The sequence below is a fragment of the Alosa pseudoharengus genome, unplaced genomic scaffold (assembly GCF_046254945.1).
Source record: "Alosa pseudoharengus isolate Yale_2024_CS ecotype anadromous, Long Island Sound unplaced genomic scaffold, YU_APseudo_1.1 YU_APseudo_1.1_scf_21, whole genome shotgun sequence".
NCBI lineage: Eukaryota > Metazoa > Chordata > Actinopteri > Clupeiformes > Clupeidae > Alosa > Alosa pseudoharengus.
This window is the reverse complement of record NW_027468674.1, coordinates 24,114,022-24,127,737: the sequence shown is the minus strand read 5'-3', so window position 1 is coordinate 24,127,737 and position 13,716 is coordinate 24,114,022. Positions and strand designations below refer to the sequence as shown.

Below are 13,716 nucleotides of genomic sequence, written 5' to 3'. Positions count from 1 at the left end.
AGAATACACGGTATAAAAATACATAAAACTCGTGTGCGGATTAATTAATGTCATGCGCAATTACTGTTAAGTAGCGAGAGTTACGCGAGTTCTTTAGCGACACCTAACGCTAATCTGTAGCCTCGCCTTAGCTCTGAAGCTCTGATTGGCGCCTATGTTTTTTTGTCAGGTCGTCGGTCGAGTCAGTCAGTCATTAGCAGCACTAAGGTTAGACCCACAAGAGTTAGAGGATCCGCTAGTCTCTTTAAGATCGCAAGTTTGAGAACTTCAGTTACAGTAACGTTAGTAGTGAAAGAGTGGTGGATAAGATGAAACTGTGTGTCGGCGTTGTTCAGCAGTTGTTGGGTATGTGAGTGGAAAAAATGCTACACATATTCGAAGCCATCACCCAGATGATGTAGGCTACCAATCACTGAAACGAGGGGAAAAAACTTCCCCTGCGCTTCAGCAGCCTTTGGATACACATACAAATAGGGCCAAAACCTATGGCTTAAATTAAATTATTTCGTAATGACAGAAAGCTATGTAAATCGCGTGGTAATTACCTTTATGTTGGGGTAACTTGTAACTTCTCACATGAGGTTCTGGTAGTGTTAAGTGTATAGAGTAAAATAAAGTGACAACGCTAACCAGGCTAATAAACAAACCATGCTACGGTGAGTTAACGTCAAAGGGCAAAGTCACGTGACTTCTAGTTGTAGTCTGTGTATGAAATGAAAGGAGCAATTTCGTTTTTTTTTTTTAAACTGTTGACTGAAAATAGTGTGATATTTTCACAGTTAGTAGGCTAGATTATTACTTTACACACAATAAAAAAAATATTGAGGCAAATTGTAGACCCTTCCATATACAACTAAACACAGATGTTGAAGGTCTTGCTTAAGTGGATTTTTAAAAATATTTTTTCTATGTAATTTGCACTTTCAGAAATAAGAGATGCTGTAGGCCCAGTTTTATAGCTGATTGTCTTATTTTGTTTACAAGTTACAGATGGAGTCTGGGTACTTATTGTACTGTTTAGCCTACATCTTACACACTTCAGGCTGTTGCAGATAGCTCAGGGAAGAGACTGTATGACACTAGGTGGTACAGCCTGAGACATGTACAAAAAAAAATGCTTTCTGCATTTTTGTTTTGCTTTTCCCTCCATTGTACCGAACTCGTACCGAACCGTGATGTCCGAACCGAGGTATGAACCGAACCGTGACTTCTGTGTACCGTTACACCCCTAATCTTTAGTGAAACTCACACCAGGAGTGTTGGGAAAACAATTCATTGTCATGACCACTTTCAAAACAAAGACAAATGGAAACACAATAACGTGATGTCCTAAAGATGTTGTGTGACACCATGTGCTGCCCAATTTAGATATAGCTGGTTGTCCTGTTAGCTTTGTCATCCCAGAAAGCAACAGTTCTTGTTGAGGAAATAAGAAACCGTTGCCCCTCTCCTTAATGGAAAATTCTTAACTAGAACATTCCAATGCATGTGGTCACATAACCTACATCTCAAGTCAGCTTAGATCATATGCCTAAGTAATAAATGCTTCAAGTGCCTTTCTGTTGTCCCAGTTAACACACTTTCTTAGCTTTATACATTCTCGAAGCTCGAATGGCTCTTTCTGAGTAAACATCATCTAAACAGACAAGACTTGCACACTGGCAGATCAATGAATAAACCACTGTAATATTGGGTAGAAATATGCTTTTGTGAAATCAGTGGAGAGGAGAAGAAAAGTGGCCCTTTGAATTGACTGAAGATCTGGTAGCAGTAGGGTGGCACTGGTAAATGGCATCAATCGTTCATGAACTCATCAAAGTTGAGAGCACATACCGCCCAGTGGCAGACTCATTTCTGTGCCACTTAAAAGTCTCTCAGGGGCTTCAGAGCAGACTAACTGCTGACCTTAGAGGACTGGCTGACTCCTGAAACCTTCAGGGCCACAGTGTAATCTTTCCTAGATGTCGGTAAGGGCCAGGTCCTTATGTGAAATTCTGGTATTAATGTCATAAAATGTAAAGTCTCTTCTTTAATTACACAACCAAAGTTCTTTTTTTTTCAGTTGTTTTTTGTCTCTTAGTGTAGATCAGACAGTCTTATAAGCACACTGCTTAAGTGTTATCTACCAGAGCTCTGAGGAAGAAAAGAGTACTTTTTTCACCTGAAGGAGTGCCTATGCACACAAAGTCCATATTTTTCATTTGAAATTGTTTCACGACAGCAAATTTCATTCATCAAAAATGTTTTTCACATCCATACAGTGTCAGTGAATGTTGTTGATAGTGCAGAATTCTGTATCTGACAAACCAAAAAAAGTTATGTCACTAACTAAAATTACTTACAAAAAGTAGATCCCCTTGGGAATCAATAAAGTATCTATCGATCTATCGATCTATCGTGCAAATTGGCCTACTCAGTTTAGACTTGATGTTAGTAGTGGTGTCTCACAGATACAAACACACAGTGTTTGCATGAGGCAGTTTGGTGTAGCTAATGATGTAGTTCCGTCACTTCGACTGTAACGTTCAGTCATGTCTTGGCTTTGTTGTTATGATGAGGTATTTCCTGATTTTACTGTGTTATTATGATGCCGACTAATCGTAGTCCTGTTGTGTGCAAAACCAGATCTGCGCTGTCAGGTGACAAACAGGCTACCTCCACCCTCTCCTTGTGGCCAATACCCCTGATTAGTTTCAACGTACAAAGTTTATAAAAATGCACTGCTTTGAAGATTTTCATATGCGATTGTATGAATAGTGTTAAGGCTAAAGTGTGTTTGTTTGTGGTCACTCTCAGTACCATGTATTGGTTAGGTTGTTTTAATTGAGGAAGCTTTTAGACCTGACAGCCCATTGATCCCAACCCTGTCTGACCTTATCAACTTCAGATGCCTCCGAAAGTGCCCAAAATAAACCCGACCCCACCAGACCATACCAAATGGATTCGAATGGATGTTACTCAGTGGGAGAGATGCCAAAACGTCCTCCCCACAGTGAAAACAGTGGCTGAATAAGAGTCTCACCCCATGTCCCCACATGAAACGGCCGTCTGCTCATCTCCTCCGGTGAGGTAATTCTCTCACTGGGCGCTGGAGAGCTGAGGAAATGTTGGCCGGAAAAAGGCACAACGGGTCAGCTGAAGACGCAGCAGTTCACTTGGAGAGGGCTGTCAATAGAGTGCTGATACAGTGTGGCTTCTGTGTGCTGGCTGGGGTACAATGGAGGCATTATGCCTGACCGGGAGAGCAGGAGCCTGGCGGCTGTGTGAGGTTCTCCCTCTCTCTCCATCTCTCTCTCTCTCTCTCTCCCTTCATCTTTCTCTCTGTCTCTCTTTCTTTCTCTCTGTCTCTCTTTCTTTCTCTCTCTCTCCATCTCTCTCTCTCTCTCTCTTTCCCTTCATCTTTCTCTCTGTCTCTTTCTCTCTCTCTCTGTCTCTCTCTCTCTCTCTCTCTCTCTCTCTCCCTTCATCTTTCTCTCTCTCTCTTTCTTTTTCTCTCTCTCTCTCCATCTCTCTCTCTCTCTCTCCCTTCATCTTTCTCTCTGTCTCTCTTTCTCTCTCTCTCTCTCTCATATGAGCCCAGTTGTCATATGATTGGGGGCAGCAGATGATGGGGCAGAGAGACAGATTCATAAATATATGCACACGCAAGACGACTTGCAAATCTTTTAATGTAATCCTTGTGCGCATAGCCTTGTATGGATGGCAGTTCATGCAGGCTCATCAAAACTCCAGAGACATTTGACATTTCCTGTGCCCTGATTAACAGCCCAAAAGTGTCCTTACAAAGTCCAAACACGCTGATTTTTGCCTTGCATCCACAGCAATAAATCTGGAGTAGAGCTCTTCCCAGGGTAGTTTGTTGTTCTCAATTCTCTTTATTGCTCTCAACTTGCCATCACCTGATGTTAGACAAGCAAAAGGGGGGGGAAACAGTTTCTGTCATGAGATCCTTAGCCTGATCTTTCTATTTCTCTTTCATTTGCTCTCTTCTCCTTACCTCTCCCAGTCTCTTCAATAACTGTAAGTCTCCAGACCCTTGGCCTTGCTCTGCTAATGCTCTTATTAGGTTTTTGCCCAGTTACCTCGTACAGTAGAAAGTCTGTGCCTTCTGCAGACCTGCCCGCTGAGCTCCCTAATTGCCAATTGTCTGCCCTCCTTAATCCTGCAGTCTAGTCTTCTCCTGCTGCGAACTCACACAAACACGGGCTAATGCTTTCCCCCCGTGAAGGACACGAATGAGGGCTCGCTGGGGATCCATCCAGTGTACTAAAAAGGATGCACCCTTCACTGGATCTGGCTTGGAAGTGCCAACCATCACGCATTGGTTTGACCCCCCTGACCACCTCTAAGTAATTGCTGGCACGTGAGGCGTGTAATAGGATGGAGGCCGTCCTTTGAAAATCTAGATGTAGTCAAAAAGGCTAAATCGCACATTCTCTGAGCGGATTGAGTTCCAATAAGTCAACTCTGAAGAATGAGGCCACTTCAAACAGAGGATACTGCTGTGACTGGGATGAATGAGTGCAGATATGACTGAGACGGATTGACTGACTGTTACTTGAGTGAGTCAAGGGGACTTAGACCTTCAGTGTAAACATCAACAGTTTTGTTTGGTTTTGTCTGCCATTGCTGCAAAGCTGACGTGTTATTCATTGTGTCAGAATAATAACATGGGAGAGGCTTCTCTGCAAAAATCCCTTTGATCCCTTCCAAGGTTATAAACTTATTACAGCGGGACACAGCGTGACGGTGCATAGGTGTCTTATGATATTCTTTATGAAGATTGTCTTGAGTGTTGTAACACACACATTTAAATGTTCATAAAACTTGCAACGATTATTGTCCAAGCTTTCTTCTCTGATAACATGGTGCATTGGTTTGACAGTGCTAGGAAATAGGGGTGTAACGGTACACAGAAGTCACGGTTCGGTTCATACCTCGGTTCGGACATCACGGTTCGGTACGAGTTCGGTACAATGGAGGGAAAAGCAAAACAAAAATGCAGAAAGCATTTTTTTTTGTACATGTCTCAGGCTGTACCACCTAGTGTCATACAGTCTCTTCCCTGAGCTATCTGCAACAGCCTGAAGTGTGTAAGATGTAGGCTAAACAGTACAATAAGTACCCAGACTCCATCTGTAACTTGTAAACAAAATAAGACAATCAGCTATAAAACTGGGCCTACAGCATCTCTTATTTCTGAAAGTGCAAATTACATAGAAAAAATATTTTTAAAAATCCACTTAAGCAAGACCTTCAACATCTGTGTTTAGTTGTATATGGAAGGGTCTACAATTTGCCTCAATATTTTTTTTATTGTGTGTAAAGTAATAATCTAGCCTACTAACTGTGAAAATATCACACTATTTTCAGTCAACAGTTTAAAAAAAAAAAACGAAATTGCTCCTTTCATTTCATACACAGACTACAACTAGAAGTCACGTGACTTTGCCCTTTGACGTTAACTCACCGTAGCATGGTTTGTTTATTAGCCTGCTTAGCGTTGTCACTTTATTTTACTCTATACACTTAACACTACCAGAACCTCATGTGAGAAGTTACAAGTTACCCCAACATAAAGGTAATTACCACGCGATTTACATAGCTTTCTGTCATTACGAAATAATTTAATTTAAGCCATAGGTTTTGGCCCTATTTGTATGTGTATCCAAAGGCTGCTGAAGCGCAGGGGAAGTTTTTTCCCCTCGTTTCAGTGATTGGTAGCCTACATCATCTGGGTGATGGCTTCGAATATGTGTAGCATTTTTTCCACTCACATACCCAACAACTGCTGAACAACGCCGACACACAGTTTCATCTTATCCACCACTCTTTCACTACTAACGTTACTGTAACTGAAGTTCTCAAACTTGCGATCTTAAAGAGACTAGCGGATCCTCTAACTCTTGTGGGTCTAACCTTAGTGCTGCTAATGACTGACTGACTCGACCGACGACCTGACAAAAAAACATAGGCGCCAATCAGAGCTTCAGAGCTAAGGCGAGGCTACAGATTAGCGTTAGGTGTCGCTAAAGAACTCGCGTAACTCTCGCTACTTAACAGTAATTGCGCATGACATTAATTAATCCGCACACGAGTTTTATGTATTTTTATACCGTGTATTCTCCGTGTAAATTCATGCACCGAACCGTGACGCCCGTACCGTTTCGGTTCAATACGAATACATGAACCGTTACACCCCTACTAGGAAAGTTCAAACAAAGGAGCGAAAAATACAGACTGCATTGTGAGTCCTCTGTGAGCTCCTGATGCTGTGGGGCGGCAGGGGGTCCGCTCGCAGTAACGGGACCTTGTCGTCCGTCTGTGCCCCAAAAACATGTTGACTTGTCAGCATGACCGTGCGCCCCTACCGGGTCCTGGAGGTTTGTGTTGGTCATGAGACGCCTTTGATGCAGCTTTTTGCGTCAGAATTCTCCAAGGCGCTGTGGCCCTGCAGAGCCTGCACTCAGTCATCAGACCGTCCTCCTGAGCGTTAGACCCCACAAAGCCTGTTTTTATTTCAGCTCCGTTATCATCGTTAGCATCTTTGTTTGGTTTCTGGGCAGACGTGTCCTGTGAAAGACCAGATGGCAACACCATGTGACAATCTGTGAGGAAACGCACGTAGATGTGGATGTGACCTGACTGACACACACACACACACACACACACACACGCACGCGCACGCACGCACGCACTCACGCTCACACAGACACACACACACACACACACACACACGTACGCACTCACGCTCACACAGACACACACACACAGTCACATGGAGGGAGAGGGTATTCTACATACAAATGCACAACGTAGAAATTTTGTCTAATGTGATGTTTGCTTGTGCAAATATCTTGCTTTTTGTCACACAACCACTTTTCAACTTCAGCTGTAAAAGTTGACCTTTTGGTGATCGTTACAGAAGGGTGTGGCAGTGGGTGAGCCCTGTATCATGCTGCACATCACACAGGAATGTTATGTATTTTAGAAGATTAACGTCTCAGCTACCTCAAGTCGTGTTCAACCTAGCTGTGGGTGTGTACACAGCAACAGGCTTGTGCAGTCTCTGCACAGATTCACACAACACTAGATAAAGGTGGAGAGGTACTCAGGAACATTTAGCCATGCATGCTTTCCCCTAGGGCAGCTATTAAATGTCATTAAGTTGTAGGAGGCATAATTGATTGTTATGAGTGTGTGCACATCCCCACCGGTGAGGTGGAGGGCAAATGGAACGTCTACTCTATGGTCCTCCTGTGGGCTTTTAATGATGCATGTGGTCCTGAAGCTTTATAGCAAAGCTCTTAACGCTCCTGACAGAGAACAGCCATCATCATTTGTAATCAGACTCACGGGTTTACGCTGATGCAGATACACACACACACACACACACACACACACACACAAATGAAAATCGGTCTATACACTAGTGAGGTCAGGTGATGTCTTGCTCAGTGGTGACATCATGTGTGTGGGGTGTGTTGTGGGATCAGTGAATGACCAGCCATAAATGTCCGTCTCAAAAAGCCGCCCTACTCAGCGAGGTCTCTTCTATCCCAGAATGCTCGGGAGTTGGACTGTGGGCGAGGTGTGATCAGGGCGAGGCTCAGACTGGATGCTGACTCACTGAGGGTCTGAGTCACACACACACATACACACACTAGAGCTGCACGATATTAGGAAAACATGCGATAACATTATTGAGTACTGCGATAACGATATAACTTGCGATATTGAAATATTTAATGTTTTTCTCCATTCTACTTGCTGCTAACATAGACTGTAGGGTTGGGGGGGGGGGGTAAATGTATAATTACAGAAATAAATGTATAATTTTCTACATAAACAATATAAATATACTGCTCAAAAAATGAAGGGGACACTTCAATCATACACTGGATTGGTGCTCTGACACTGTTTGGTTCTGAGCATAAGAAAAACTTTTAAGGCGAGTGTTTTATTTTGCAAGAACTGTCAGACATTCTGTGAATGTAGTTTGAGAATGGAGAGGAGGGTGGAAGGTTTAAAAAAATGGGTTTTAACAATTGTGAAAAACTGTAAGTGTTCCTTTAATTTTTTTGAGCAGTATATTATGTAGCCTAGGCTTTATATGGCCTGATGAAAGTGGACAGCTAAGATACCTACTGACTAGGCTATCGAAGTTGTGTGGAAGATGTGCTCCAAGAAAATCCTTGTAAAAGACGGATAGACAGCCAATCTGAATACTTGTGCACCAACCAGCGGAATATTCCACATTGCCAGCCTTGACTGGGCCTAGCAAAAAAACTAGGCCTACTTAAAGGAAAATTCCGGTTTTTAGCACTTTAAGGCCCTTTTCTCGTTTGTTTTGGATGAACTAGAGTGGTGGACACCGAAATTTTGACAATTGGTCCTGTCTCGACTTTTCTGACTCGCTTTGAATCGCCTTTTCACTTCTCAGGGTGGCTGGCAATGGGCATACTGTAGTAGGCTACTCAAACATGTCCTAAAACAACCCTTAACATTCGTTTTTCAAAACTGTGCAACTCACCGAGTGGTTAGTGGAGTTCGTTGACTATTAAACGCAAATATATAGGCGCAATGTATGATTCGTATTTGAACCTGAAGCATAAACGGTGGCGCAGTAACAGACATCCCAAGTCTCCCGGAAGTTCCGGGAGTCTCCCGCATATTAACAGCGGCTCCCTGAGGCCCGCAAATTAGATAAAATCTCCCGGAATCTAGAGCGAGCGATCAAGAGCGCGCACGCGAGACCTAGACTTCAAATCGCGAGTGCATCTGAGTGTATAGCGCGCACACGACAGGGGAGAGAGAGAGGGGTGGTGCGTGTGTGCCTGAGCGCATCCAAGACAGCGAGCATCCTGATTGGCCTGTGCCAATTCATGTGCATATTATTCTATATTCAGGCTTCGTGATACCTCCCTGAAATTACTTTTTGCAGGTTGGGATGTCTGCAGTAATATCAACATGCGCTGACAGAAATCAATGGGATTTTACAAAATGCCAAATAAAAGACGACAGAAACTGTATTTCGCTACGCTACTTGTTTTGGAACATCAACGAACACCACTAACCACTCGGTGAGTTGCACAGTTTTGAAAACGAACGTAAGGGTTGTTTTAGGACATATTTGAGTCATCCGTGCAATTCACCGTGAGAGGGCGATAAGACCACGACATCACATGATAGCCTATCCATTCTTTTCTAAACGAGTTTTTCAAGAGCGCTCGAGTTTTTCAGCTGAATCCTAAATATACAGTAGGCCTAGGCTACTTGAAAAGCATTCTCCATCCCTACATTACGCATGGTGGATTAGAATAGAATAAAATAAATCTTTAATGTAGGCTAGCTAGCCAAATTTGGCTCACCAGACAGATGGACAAACAACATCTCAGACACACTGAAGATATAATTAAAACAAGGACAGTACAAAAAAGGGGAAACATAGCCTATAGAAAATCAATAAATAAGTTTAAATATAGCTGTACAGCTCAGCCGGGTATGCATGTTGGCACTAAGTTTGGTTAGGAATGCTGATGGCATTTGGGATAAAATATTTTTTTAATAGGCTTCACACGCTCTCCGACTGGGAGTTTTTGTAGTGTTGGAGACGCAGAGCATATCGGCAAGCTGTCGGTCGGTGCGTAAAGTTTGCCTTGCGCTAAAGCAGTTCCTGCGCAACTTCATTCGTTTTCCTGGACACAAACCCACGAGGATCATTAAAGTGTAGTTTCACCAACTGGCAGGTCAGCATCACTTATTCAATTTTCCAAATGTGCACCGAAATGTGTCCAAATTACATTTGGGATTCTCAAAGAATTCTATGGCCCACTCAATCTGTGACAATCTGTAATTGTGCTTTTGACATTCAATAGGCTATCCTAAACGTATGCATTTACACGGTCAGTTAGGCTATTCTCTGCCAAGCAAGGTCTCGGACGCAGGCGCTTAAGTAGCCTATTGCTTTTTTTTATTATTACAGTTCTCTCCTCCTCGTAAGCCTCGACTACTCCGCCTCTGAAAAATACGGTGCTCTTCGTTTCGCCGGTTTCACTCATGGTTTCGACTCTCAATAGATGATGCCTTTATAAGTTCGCCGTGAACGCGCACAACTCTAGGTTATCTAACACAGGGTTGATTGAACTAACTGGTAACCGGTGTTTTGGAACCGACAGCTCGGGTTTAGTCGCCACAGGTTCAGACAACCCAGAGGTTAAGTTTTATCTCAGTGTTTGTTAAACCTCCTTTCTGGAATACCCCTCAGGCCTCTGGACACACAACCTGCATTGGAGGGTAGAGTAGAGAGACCCATTTTGGGGTCTTCCTCTTCCTCCAAGTTTGACAGTTTTCAACACCTCAGACCCTCCGAGCGCCTCTGTCCCTTTGTGCTTTAACTGCGTCTAGGGTGTTACTGGCTGCATTATTCACTCCTCACACGGTAATCCTTTGTAAGTCGCTAATCGCACAGCATGAAATGCGAACAGTCAACAAAACAATACATGGTACACTCTGCACCGGATATCCATTCGCTTCCATTTAATCATGCACAGGTGGGGGATTTTGTATTTATTTATTTATTAACACAATTTTGTTTACGAAATATTATACGTTTGTATGGTATTATTGATGTTTTGTTTTTTTGGATTTAATTTGAGTTATTTCGGATTTTTTTTTTTTTTTTACTTCTAAGCAGTCTTCACTTATAAAAACTCAATGACTCAAAGACTTTTTAAATATTCAGCAATGCCAACCATTCAAAACTCTCCAACATTTAACCAAATATTCAACAAATCTCAAAAATGCGCAAAAACAACAGTTAGGGCCTAGGGCCTACATAACTTCAACTACATGGCCATAACTAGGCTGCAAGTTTAGATCTCAATAAAAGGGCACTGTGTAACTCAAAATGTTCCACTAAAAAGTAGCCTATTTTTTTGTAGATTCATGTTTCATTTAAAATATGTGTTGCTTTCTAGAGAATTTAGCCTACCATCTTTAGCACACATCTCCACTGAAGTATGGCTACATGGTGGTAAGGCGCTTGGTCTCGTCAGTGAGAATCTATTGCAGCACTTTTTGAATGGTAGGTCTGCACATCTGTTTGAGGTTGCTGACATTTGCGTCTGAGAATGGGACTGGTTGCAATGTTTCAAGAAACTGACATAGTGGTATGTCAGCTTCTGCACACATTTCAACAATCTTCTACAAACTCACGTCTTGCATCTGCTGATTTTGTCATCGTCTTGGCTGGAGGGATTTCCCCGCAGTGGATTTAGCTTTATTCTTATGTTGCCCATGTATTTCTATGGTCGCTACATGCGAGTCAGGTCAATTATGTGTTGTAAACTTGCAAACTAGTTGTTTTCAGACTCAAAGTAGTCATTGTGGTATTGTTTAGCCCCGTTCTCTAGCAATCAAGCAGTTTAGTGTTTTGCCACAGTTGTCGGGATCGCTTATTTTCTTTGTCACGCACCTATCAACAAACTCAACGCACGTGGATATTCGAGATATAATTACTAGGCTACGCAATGCGTTTAACTAATGTCTTTCGGTCACGGTTTAGGCAGAGACCTTCTTATATGCTTTTTGTTTTAAAGTAAACTGAAATAAAAGTGAAGCAAGTAGAAAAAAACGCCTCTTTAATGTGTCAACAGAATATCTGCAAATTCCGTGCAATTCCGTGTTCATAAGAGAATTCCGTTTTCATGTGTAGATTCTGTGATTCCGTCCGCGTTTTCCGCACCGCATCATAGGGACCTAGTGTTGTTGGAGTGTTGTGTGTTTACTGTATTGAGTGTGTGACCTGTGCTATGTGTTGTGGTTGCAGAGGTACATTGAGTTGGAGGACCTGCAGGAACATGAGCGCAACGAGCTGAAAGGCCGCCTGGTGCTGCTGGAGGCCCAGAGCCGACAGAGTGACCTCAAGTTCAAGAACTATGCCGACCAGAGTGAGTGCACAGCCAGCCACACACACACACACACACGCGACACACGACACACGACACAAGCACTCCTACCCAAGATAACACACAGTCACAATCACTCGCATGCCCACACACACACACACACACACACACACACACACACACACACACACACACACACACACACACACACACACACAAAAACACACACACAAACACACACACACACACACGACACAAGCACTCTTACCCGAGATAACACACAGTCACAATCACTCACATGCACGCACACACACACACACACAAACACACACACACACACGACACAAGCACTCTTACCCGAGATAACACACAGTCACAATCACTCACATGCACTCACACACACGCACACATACGACACACAAACACACTATTTTCCGAGATAGCACAGTCACTTGTGCTCACACACACACACACACACACTCACACTCTTTCCCTTTCTCTTTCTCTAGATACACACAGTCACACTCATGCACACATACATATACACTCTCTCTTTCTCTTTCTGTCTGACACACAGACATAGCCTACACGTGTGCAATGCACACACTCCGTAAGCTGTAGGTACAGTAACCGGACTCTGCACTATGGATTAGATCGTTCCTGCCTGCTCGGCATTGCTAGCATGTTGCTGACCAGTGTCTAATGAATGCAGGGGGACTGAGGAGGATAAACTGATGGCAGCTATGAGATGCACAGACCTGAAGAAATCGCCTGAGATTCACCACAAGCCTTGCTGTCAGAACTCAAATTTGGTGTTTAGCCATTTATCTACCATGTGTATACCCATAACAATCCTGCAAAACTCCGAAGTTAAAACAACTACTGGTGGCACCAGTGCTCGTGAATTGGTTACAAATTCATCTCACTGACTGGTTTGTGTGCTGTATGTGTGTTTGTGTGTTTGTGTGTGTGTGTGTGTGTGTGTGTGGGGGGGGTTTAATTACTCACAGATGCACAGTTTGGCAAGCCTTTTAGTTTCTGCAGCTTTAAGTGGATGCTTTGGGTTGTTGGTATGGTTTCTGTAGTTTCAACTTAACGCCATGCTCTGTTGTTATAGTGACGGCAGGTTTACATGAATGCTTTGGGTGCTTGGCATGCTTTCACCTGACCTCCCAGCAACCAGTCAGAATCAGGAAACCAGTGGTGCTCTTAACCTGACCTGTGAGAGATTGCCAGTTTAGGCCTGGCCTGACCGCCAACAATAGCTATTTGATGACTGTACAGTAATATAATGATCAGTGTCCACTCTGAGTAACAGAGAGCCTTATTTGTGTTTTAATATGATGCCTGTAATCTTACGGATTCTAGTTGGCTGATTTTGTTTACTCACGCAACCGCTATGAAAGTGATACCCCGTAATATTGCGCTCAGTTATTCTAAGTTATCTTTGGCAATGTGGATCAAACTTTTTGCCAGTGAGTTAAACCACACTCTTGCCATGTTTCCATCCACACTAAACCCCTATGATAGTGACTCTTTAGTGGTGTAGATATCAGCATGAACATGAGGTCCGGGTGACCAGTATCCAGTAGATGGGAATTTCGAGCATGTTGTTATGAAAAAGATGGACGACATGCCAAGGCCGTGGCATTTGTAGGAGTTGCCTCCTCCAGTTAAACTGTATTGCACAACTGCAGAGTTGGCCTGACTATGCACTTCATCCTGACACACACACACACACACACACACACACACACACACACACATACACACACATGCACGCACATACACACACACACACACACAG

General features: G+C 43.2%; 1 protein-coding gene across 1 annotated transcript in view; it reads left to right on the top strand.

The window, feature by feature from the left end:
* The window catches only part of spag9b (sperm associated antigen 9b), an 81,822-nt gene that overhangs the window by 7,331 nt on the left and 60,775 nt on the right, over positions 1–13,716 (top strand). Inside the window, exon 2 of the mRNA XM_076298235.1 lies at positions 11,831–11,951. Within this exon, the coding sequence (XP_076154350.1) occupies positions 11,831–11,951 (121 nt within the window). The remainder of the gene's footprint in view (positions 1–11,830; positions 11,952–13,716) is intronic.